The sequence below is a fragment of the Sinocyclocheilus grahami genome, unplaced genomic scaffold (assembly GCF_001515645.1).
Source record: "Sinocyclocheilus grahami isolate Dianchi unplaced genomic scaffold, SAMN03320097.WGS_v1.1 scaffold151.1, whole genome shotgun sequence".
NCBI lineage: Eukaryota > Metazoa > Chordata > Actinopteri > Cypriniformes > Cyprinidae > Sinocyclocheilus > Sinocyclocheilus grahami.
Window position 1 is genome coordinate 919231 of NW_015505330.1, and position 10771 is coordinate 930001.

The 10771-nt window shown below is 36.5% G+C and overlaps 2 protein-coding genes across 2 annotated transcripts; one reads left to right on the forward strand and one right to left on the reverse strand.

Annotated features, from left to right (window-relative positions):
- Positions 1-1384: 1384 nt before the first annotated feature.
- Positions 1385-7033, reverse strand: LOC107592213 (heat shock 70 kDa protein 14). Its single transcript, XM_016281629.1, has 14 exons — positions 6949-7033; positions 6693-6773; positions 6023-6105; positions 5762-5810; positions 5543-5648; positions 5375-5465; positions 5128-5232; positions 4886-5047; positions 3775-3930; positions 3591-3693; positions 2927-3142; positions 2691-2840; positions 2513-2580; positions 1385-1902 (listed from the first exon to the last, which is right to left on the reverse strand). Exons 1-14 carry the CDS (start codon positions 7003-7005, stop codon positions 1815-1817), a joined length of 1515 nt encoding a protein of 504 aa, XP_016137115.1. The 5' UTR covers positions 7006-7033; the 3' UTR covers positions 1385-1814.
- Positions 7034-7172: 139 nt separating this feature from the next.
- Positions 7173-9064, forward strand: cdnf (cerebral dopamine neurotrophic factor). The gene is made up of 4 exons (XM_016281674.1): positions 7173-7341; positions 8036-8163; positions 8291-8432; positions 8537-9064. The coding sequence occupies exons 1-4, from the start codon at positions 7254-7256 to the stop codon at positions 8725-8727; spliced, it is 549 nt and encodes a 182-aa protein (XP_016137160.1). The 5' UTR covers positions 7173-7253; the 3' UTR covers positions 8728-9064.
- Positions 9065-10771: the final 1707 nt, after the last annotated feature.

Below are 10771 nucleotides of genomic sequence, written 5' to 3' on the forward strand. Positions count from 1 at the left end.
CCCAATTGAGCATCTCTGGAGAGACTTAAAAATGGCTGTCCACCAACGTTTACCATCCAACCTGACAGAACTGGAGAGGATCTGCAAGGAGGAATGGCAGAGGATCCCCAAATCCAGGTGTGAAAAACTTGTTGCATCTTTCCCAAAAAGACTCATGGCTGTATTAGATCAAAAGGGTGCTTCTACTAAATACTGAGCAAAGGGTCTGAATACTTAGGACCATGTGATATTTCAGTTTTTCTTTTTTAATAAATCTGCAAAAATGTCAACAATTCTGTGTTTTTCTGTCAATATAGGGTGCTGTGTGTACATTAATGAGGAAAAAAAATGAACTTAAATGATTTTAGCAAATGGCTGCAATATAACAAAGAGTGAAAAATTTAAGGGGGTCTGAATACTTTCCGTACCCACTGTATATACATAAATATACACAGCACACATACATATATTATGTAAACAAAAACTTTTATTTTGGATGCGATTAATCGTTCTGACAGCATTAATTAAAAGCTGTTTATTTAATTGAAATAAAGCTGAAATGTAAATAGATGAAAAATTTAAACTTCATAAACTTGATTTATTTCACCTGCTAAGACAACATTTAAAATTTTCATTCAGGTTGAAGAACTAAAAAATCTAAACACCAAAACAAATAAAAATAAATCTAAATGTAAATATAAAAAAAAAGACAAAAACTAATACAAAATGACAAAAGCACATAACAGAATTACTAGAACATAAAATAAAAGGTAAAATATAAAAAAAAGCTAATTCAAAATATTAATGTTATAATACTAAATAACATTGAATGTTTTATTTACTGTATATTGTATTGCTACATACACACTGTGTCAGAATACACCTGTATACGTTTGTAAAACAAAATGTTAAAAAATTACAAGTTTGACAAAATATGTGAATGGTTTTTAAAATTTGGAATCGGTAATAAAAAAAAATCGACCTGACGTGACTGCAACATAAGCTCAGGGTTTATTGTGTTCTGTGATCTTTATTGCGTACTAGTTACAGATGACAAATACGGAGAACGGCTTTAAAAAAAAAAGTGATTATTTTGCACCTGCTAGATGTGACTGCACCAGATTAGTATCGCTTCAGTCACCTGCACCTGCTTCTCTTCAGTCTATACAACATATGAAAGTCTCTCTTCAGTCTGATAAGGTTGTTCATGCTTTAAATGGTATCAGTGAATGTCACAGGCTTCCTTACTTCATCCAGTTATTTTGCTTGTCACATATATATTCATATATGTGATTGATGTGATGCAGGTACATGAAGGCACATGGTAATAACAACTACAGTAAACCTGCTGGTCACAGACAACAGGTTTGAAAAATAGTTTAAGATGACTTCTGTTTTTAAACAAAAATGCAAAAGGGAGTATACAATTAAACCTGGATATTATTTTAAATGAATAATTCACACAAAAAGGAAAACTGTTTTTTTTTTTTTATTTTTTTTTTTACACACCCTCGTGATATTCTAAACCCATATAAAAAAAAAAAATCCCAAGCTCCAAACAAGACAAAGAACTACTTGTTTTCTCCTTTTGTCACTATGAATGGTTGTTGTATGGCAAAAGCTGTATAATAATTCTTCCAAAGAAAAATAACAGGTTTGGAACAAGAGAATAACTTTGCTTTCTGGGTGAGCTACTCCTTTAACTTAACAAGAACTTGAACTTGTTTGCTTCAATTAAGGTCTAGAGGAATCTAGAGCAGTGGAAAACCTCAAACAGCATGAGATGCAGGTGTTTAGGTTACTGTATGGAATTACGTTGACGGCGTGATTCAAGGTTAAGATGCTGCAGCAGCCGTTTCTATGGTAATGGCCTCAGCTCTGCCGCTGCCCTGCTCTGTGCACGTAACATGCAGTGAACCACCCCTGAAAAGCAAACACACATCAGAAACTGTTCAAATAAGGACATGAGCTTTATGACAGTTGAGTATGATTATGAGTAATATTACCGAATTTACTGTATATAGCACTGTGTCATTACACAAGCAACAAAATAATAGCCAATGTTTGATGTTTAATATCCACTGTTCAAAAGTTTGCAGTCTGTAAGATTTTTGTAATGTTTTTGAAAAGTCTCTTCAGGCAGCATTTATTTGATTGAAAATACAATTAAAACAGCAATATTGTGAAATATTATTAGAATTCAAAATAACTGTTTTCTGTGTTAATATATTTTAAAATGTAATTTATTCCTGTGATGCAAAACTTAATTTTCAGCATCATTACTCCAGTCTTCAGTGTCACATGATCCTTCAGAGATCATTTTAATATTCTGATTTGCTGCTCAAAAATCTTTTCTAATTATCATTAATATTTTGTGGAAACTGTAATAATATTTTTTATTAATAAATAGACATTTCAAAACAGCATTTAAAAAAAAAAAAAAAAATCTTTTGCAACATTATAAATGTTTTACTGTCATATTGATCAATTTAATTAATCTTTTCTGAATAAAAGTATTCATTTATTTCATTACCTCTTCATTGTCAGCACTGTGACAATGTCATGCAGCTCCTCTTTAGGTTCCAAGTCTCTAAGTACAATCTAGAAAATTAAGAGTCACATTTCAAGTCATTAACCTTAAGGAGAAATCAGCCGAAATGCACAATACAGGCCGAATGTCTCATTTAATTTTCTGTTAAAAGAGTGTTAACCTGTGCGATTGGTCGCTGTGCTTGGTACAGCTCCAGACTCACTGATGACAGACTGCCAGGACCCTGTAGCGTGTGCTGGCGGCGGGCAGGGAGAGGTGTGCCAGATGGAAACAAAACCGTGAAAACCTCCGCTCCAGAGTCATCCACTTCCTGAAAGACCAAGACGCAATCTACTGATCAATCGTGTGCTAAAATGCCATAAAACGAAGCTCTATTGATGGTTTGAAGCTCCCCACCTTAACCGTGATGTCGCTGGCACAACAGTCCACAGTGATGGAATCTTCTCCAAGTGCAAGGCTGTCTTTTCCGACCAGGATGCCTGCCTGCATGGCAGCACCGACCGGAATCACCTCATCCGGGGGGATGGAGTTCAGCAGCTCCACGTCTGGGAACAAATCCCTGATCATCTGCTGCAACTTCGGGAAACGAGCTGATCCTCCACATAAAACCACCTAAGACAAGAAAGGCTTAGTTTAAGGTTTTGGGATGCCATTCTTGCTATAACGATGTAAAACACTGAAATAATCTACTATTTACTCTGTACACTTAAAAATGAAGGTGCTTAAAAGCGATGCCATAGCAGAACCATTTTTGGTTCCACAAAGAACCATCTCTTTCTTACCTTTTTATAATCTCAAGAACCTTCTTTCACCACAGAGAACCTTTTGTGAAACAGAAAGGTTCCGTTCCGTAGATGTTAAAGGTTCTTTATGGAACCATTTAGACAGAAAAGGTTCTTCTATGGCATCATGAAGCACCTTTTTTTTTTTAAGAGTGTATTAAATGCCTCTAAAAGGCTCAGTAATAATCACAAAATGATTTTTTTTATGCATGAAATTTGAGATACACATCTACAGCTCCCTCTAATAATCACACATTTGTATTAAAAAAATGTTTTACCTTGTTGATGTCAGAGGTGGACAGGTTTACTTGCTCAAGAAGACTTTTAATTGGCTGAATGCTCTTATTAAAGAGGCTGGAGCATATTAGCTCGAAACGGGCTCTAGGACAGAAGCATATGAGACATAGAGATGAGCAAAAGGAACAATTTGCTGTATAATACTCATTTTGAACTTGATCTCACCGAGAGACATTGCACTCAAAATCCATGCCATCGTAGAGCGAGTCCACAAAGCAGTTTGCACTGCCCAGGGTGGAGAGAGTGTGTTTGGCCACATCGGCGCTATTCATGAGCTTTAGCATCGCCCTGGGGTTACCCGTCACATCCTGCTTAAAAGTCCTGGAGAGACACATGACAAATACACAATAGGATTTAAAACAGTAATGAAATCCATGTAGTGGTGGGCAGTATGAACAAAATCTGGAGTCTGTAAGATTATTATTGGTTTTTTGAAAGAAATTAATACTTTTATTCTGCAAGGATGCATTTAATTGATTAAAAGTGACAGTAAAGAAATGTATAATGTTGCAAAAGATTTCTGTTAAATTTCCGTTCATCAAAGAGTCCTGAAGACAATGTATCAGCTTCACAAAAATTGATAAAAATAAGAAATGTTTCTTGAGCAGTAAATTATTAGAATATTAGAATGATTTGTGAAGGATCATGTGACATTGAAGATTCGAGTAATGATGCTGAAAATGTAGTTTTACCAACACAGGAATAAATTACATTTTAAGACATATCTAACTGTAATAATATTTCACAATATTACTGTTTTTAACTGTATTTTTGATCAAACATAAATGCAGCCTTGGTGAGCATAAGAGACGTCTTTCAAAAACATTTAAAAAACTGGCCTCAAATTTTTGAACGGCAGTGCATGTTATAATATCATATATAACAATATATTTAACATTTACTGTCATTAAGGTTCAATATAAATTACACAACTATATTATAATATTACACAAGTATATTACATATAGTAAAATGCCTATTTTCTGATAATAAAGTATAATCAATTGCAAACTTTTAACTTCTTTTTTAAATTTACCTTGATAATTAAACGTAGCTTCACCAAATCAGTTTTTATTAATACTGAATATATGTAAACGAAAAGATAATATTCATAAATGAATGAAAAGTTTTGTGTCAGTACAAAAAAAGCTGCTTTGCATTATATAACACCTGAGTTAAAAGTTCAACCTACAGTTCAAAGTGTCACTTCCATTATAATAACAAAGTCAAAGCACACACTTAAAAGTTAAATGTGAAGTACAGGATATCTACTGACTTTTTGAACTCTGCAGCGAGGTGCTGTGCGAGCTCATGTGTGAAGCTCTCTCCTCCGGTCCTGTGATCCGTCTGTGTGGCGAGGACCCGGTACATTCCGCTGTTCACCTCCAGGACGGTGACGCTGAGCGACGTGCCTCCGAGTTTGTACACCAGCACATGACTGTGGTGGAAAAGAGGAATGGGAATGAGACTTTTAAGCTAAAAGAAACCATTCATCTGAGATGATGCAAAAACTCTTACCTTTTTCCCAACGGTGAGTCCTGCCCGATTCCATAAGCTAGAAGGGCAGCGGAGGGTTCGTGGATCAGCCTCAGCACATTGAACCCGGCACATTCTGCAGCTTGCCTACAACACAGCACTGACTCTTATAAAACATCTCCCCAGACACAGCTTCTGGAGTTAGATAACGGTGTTACATCATTTGAATTATTTTGCATTCATCTCAAAATCTAAGATGTTTTACAGACACATCAAGCACATACAGTACCTGAGTGCATTCTTCTGCATCTCTCCGAACTCAAAAGGCACTGTTATGACAGCGTCTTTCACATCCGAACCCAAGGCCGACTGAGCCGTCTCTGCAGGAAACATAAAATAATTATGACTGGTTCACGTTAAACATACTATGAAAAGAAATTAAGGATTAAGATAATACCTTTCAAATTATAGAAGATCAATTTAGCTACATCTTCAGGTGACACATACTTGGTCGTTTCTCCTGTGTCGATTTCATATCTGGGCAGGTCACTCTTGTTGACAACCTAGGAATCAATGAGAAAACATACACCTTTTAAATGAGTATGTGGTTTAGATTTTATAGTTACTGTTGTGATTTTTTTTCTGTCAGTATTTAAGAAGAACAGCATGTACTTACAATGCATTTGCTTTCTTCTCTGTGAGCCTGAGCATCTGGGTCATCATAGCTGTCAAATACATAAGTCCAATGAATTTTATATTGTGGTTATTTATATAAATGTATTATTATTAAGCTATTGCTAATTTGACTGTAAATTAATTCTTAATAACATTATGCATTGATTTATCTACAGAATAGTGTAAATTATTGAATGTTTATGTAAATAAAAATATGAAAATATTCTCAGTTTAGTCTAAGCATACAACATGAAAAACCTACCGTCTGCCCAGGATCTGCTTCACTTTGACAACTGTATTGGTGGCATTTCGTATTCTGCCCTGCTTAGCAGCGATTCCCACAATCTAGAAAAACAAATGAATTAATTCATTAATTTAATAATTAATTCATTCATTCATCAGACCATCATATGCCCTGACATTCTTTTGCTTTATTTATTAACATTTAAATTAAACAAATCATAAAAAAAATAATCTTACAACACTTTAATATTGAATAAATATATACATACAAATGCGTGTGTGTGTGTGTGTGTATATATATATAATCAGACTGGTCTGTTGGCAGGATTTAGTTTGGTTTTTAGCTCATTCATCTAAATCCAGTTCCCAGCATTATTATATTATGTTATATTATAAATTTGTCCCATGAGGCAAATTATGGGGCAATAGCGTCCAAACAACATAACAATGCATGTGTACAGCTATTATGAAAAATTAAGCACACTATGCAATATAGATACAGTACAATATACATAAAACAGACACTGTTTTCATACTATTCAGTAGACTAGAGATATGTTTTGTAATTATGAATTTAAGTTTTTATTTTATGCTTGATTCTTATCCTTACAGATTTTAAAGGCTCTCTGTTTTTGGTGCTGATGAGAGAGCTGTATAATGATCAGTGCCTGCAATCTGATTCTGATTACCTGTTCAGTGTCTCTGTATGCGACCACAGCTGGAGTGACTCTGTCCCCTGCATCATTTGCCACAACATCTGCTCGCCCATCCTATATGAAAACAATTACTCTTATTATAAACTGTATTTCATCTGGTATGGTTTGTCTGTCACACTATTATCTATTCAGCAACACAAACAAAACCTATTCGATTTTTTATATTGTTGCCGACATATTTGCGTTGATTAAACAAAATTGAAATGATTCATACTCATAACTAATTCACCTTAAATACGGCAACACAGGCACATGTGTATCCAAAGTGCACCCCGATGGCAGCCATGCTTCCGAAGAATTCTACCGGAAGCCGGTACTCATATGCAAATGAGAAGGGATGGACTTCTAGGCGCTGTCAAATGATGGGCGGCGTTATTAGCCAATCAGAGCGCCACTGCTCTGACGTCGACTGGGGCGTCAAGAGAGCAGCGCTTGATTTAGAAACAGCTCCAAAGCAGCGCCGGTGGGAGTTGCGTGCTGGGTATTGAACTTCACTTCAAAGTGCGCACAAGCGCCTTTTAAGCGCACTGAGTCATGTCTGTAACCAGCTCCTTTGCCACCCCGTTACTTTTGCTTTTATGTGTTGTTTTATTCTCAGTTACTGATGCAGAAGAATGCGAAGGTGAGGTTGGTCGGCTTGGCTTGCAATGCGCATGAGCCCCTGAGTTTAAAAATAGTCACCTGAACTATGCTGGGTTATTTTGCACAAGTGCATGAGCGTTTTCACATAGTGAATAGAAGATATTCACTGTATGAAGTCAATATTGAAGAGGCGAGTCCTGGTTTTGGATTGCAAACTGAAAACCCATATTATTGTAATACTAAATATGGCGTATGCGTTATAATACACTTATACAATGCTTGTACAACCTTAAATCAAGATACATTTACTTGAGATGCAAATTGAAACGGAACAAAATTGAGTTTATGATCAAATCAAGAACAAATAGACTGAGCAAAATCAACCTAATTCAAAGGGAAAACACGTTTTCATTCCCCACTGACAGAGGTTCATTTTTTAAACATGAACTCACTTCATTTTGTTTAATTTCTCAGAAAAAAAGACTTTACTTATTCAGTTTGCATCTCAAGTAAACGTATTTTGATTTAAGGATGTTTAGATGTTGTTGTATTAGAAAACAAAACAAAAATACTGAGAAAGATGCCATGATTGTATAAATTTAAGACTTTCTCATTAAGATTTAAGACATTTTTAAGATCCACAGAAACCCTGTTATATAACTAATATCAAATGAATTCAGCCCTCCAGTAAAAATAACCTCTGTTTATTTTGTATGTGTGTGTCTGTTTTGCAGTGTGTGTGGGGTTTTTGGGGCGGCTTTATAACTCACTGGTGCTCAGACACACAGAATTGTCCCCAGAGCTGGTGGAGGAGGGTCTGATCAGAGCCTGCGCTGAGACTACTGGGAAAGAGAATCGACTTGTAAGAACATAAAAACAAGCACAGTTTGGTTCTTATTCTTCTTTCGTTGCTGGCCCATCTTTGAAAATATAGAGATTATATGAAATATACTGAATTGTAATTCTAATTTTCTCCCCTTTCACCTCAGTGTTATTACCTGGGAGCCTCCAATGATGCTGCAGCCAAAGTGACAGGTGAGGTGAGTCGCCCCCTCAGTGCACATGTTCCTGTCCACAAAATCTGCCAGAGACTTCAGCGCAGGGACGGCCAGATCTGCGAGCTCAGATACGGTAGGGTGTATTCACGTATAAGAGTCCTGACACTGCATTTGAGGATTTGAAATATTTGTAATCTCAAAAGTTTTAAAATGGACATTCTTGTTCTCCTGACACAGAGCATCCTGTTCTTGACTGGAGCAGGGATGCTTTGTCTAAAATGCGAGTGTTGGAGCTGAAGAGAGTCTTGGCCTTGTGGGGGGAGGAGTGCAGAGCCTGTCTGGAGAAGAGTGAATTTATCGATCTCATCCAGGAGGTGGCCCTAAAACACAGCACAGCACAGCGCAGAACGCACTCGGAAGAGTTCTGAGGGCCTCCTTGTGCAGCTCCGTGCTGGGGAGACAGAGCTCTGATGAGAGGGCCTCTTCGTGCAGCTTCATGCTGGGGACACACTACAGTGATGGGAGGGGCTGCATGTGCAGCTGCACTCAGGGACTCTTTTGATATTGCTCTGAGACTCCTAACTTATAATGCTTTTCATAATCTTAGTTACGAGTTACCATGTGCAATATGTGCGCATTTCCCCAGAGTCTTATTCTCCTGTACCACTGTAAGCATTTTCTCCCGCACACTCAGAATAAATCATTAAGCTTTATTAGTTTCAGTGATTAAGAGGTTGCTTGCAGAGATGCTGGCTGTGTTTTTTGTCCAACCGTTTAATTTGGAAGGGACTAGAGCTTGTGTCATGCTCTAAGACCACTTACATACTAATTCATACAGCTGCCGTCTGTGTTTGCAGCTTTGGGTGAATTGCATGAAAAATATAAATTTGTCCAGATCATATTTTAATCCAAAATCAAAAGAAAAGAATAAAAAAATATATATTTGCATCAATAACAAAAGTGAGGCCTGTTTTTAGGACCATTAATTTATTTTTGCGCTGTCATCATGATATTATGCACATTGCCTTTTTAATTCTCATTAGCATAATGCAATCTAATGAAAAAAAATCTCATTACTGAAATGCAAAATATATATATATATATTTAAACTGTACATCATGGTTGCATTTGCTGTACTTCTTTTAATTTATGCTGATTAATACTGTATTAAATCAGAAAATAATTAAATTTCAGTGAGAATCTAATGAGAATCATCAAGAATAATGAGAAACAAAGAAAAACATAAACATTAGAGAGAGAGTGGAGGGTAAACATACTTAATTTAGATGAAAATTGTCATAATGGAAAAATAACTTTTTTTTTAATCAACATTCAATTCAAAGCAACTTTACAGCAAATTAAGTTTCTACAATAAACTTCAAATTCAACATCAAATTCATATTCATACAATTTCATATAAATGTCAGGGAAATCTATTTTTAGGTCATCAACTTTCATCACTTTCTAACTTTTAAATATGAATAGAATTTAAATATTCTTCCAGCATGACAAAATTATTTAAATATAATTTTTCTTAAAACATTAAATATTATTAGTCTTATGAGGCTATAGAAACATCTGGAAAAGTCTGAAAATGTGCTTAATTGCCATGAAAAAAAGGCAAAAACAAAGTTAACATTCTTAAAAAGCAGACTTCATTTGCTTTATGCAAAATATACTTATTTTTTTTATTTTGCGGACCTGATTTTTGTGCTATTCACCTGTGTGTGAATTTCTCCATCCAATTCAGTCTCACTCTGTATCAGATTTGCAGTTGCGTGCGTAAGCGTATTACATAATCATATGTAGCTACCCTGACCTCTCGTAAGGATCGTATTGTTGTGACCGTCTTTCCATACACACACCGAAAAAAGGACGCCCACGCAACCGTGCTGATGTTTACATCTGGCGCGCTGCCATGGCGATCACGGAACCTTTCATCCCTGCTTCTGATGCTCTGGGATTTTGCTGACAAACTTTTTATGTCATAAAACAGAACCAATCAGCCACGAGACCATCGTCGGGGCTCGTTCTCTCTCTTCTCCTCTCTCTCCCCAGGCTTTCTCATTCACAATCCCCCTTTTTTACCATCCAGTTCTGCTGTTCTCCTGTAATAGCTGTTGAGAAGAGAGAGAGACTGTGAGTGAGATTCAGGCCTTGCCCACGCAAAGAAGTGGGAGACTGAACCTCTCCCTATACTCTCTCTCTCTTTCTCTCTCGCGCACACACACACACAGTCAGTGTATCATACTTGCACTGTGTGGGCTGAGCTGAGCATTCCTGTCATACAGTAACAGTCTCTCTGCCTCCGCACTCTCTCTCTCTTTCTCTCTCGCGCACACACACACACAGTCAGTGTATCATACTTGCACTGTGTGGGCTGAGCTGAGCATTCCTGTCATACAGTAACAGTCTCTCTGCCTCCGCACTCTCTCTCTCTTTCCCTCTCTCTCCCTCTATTTCTCTCTTTCC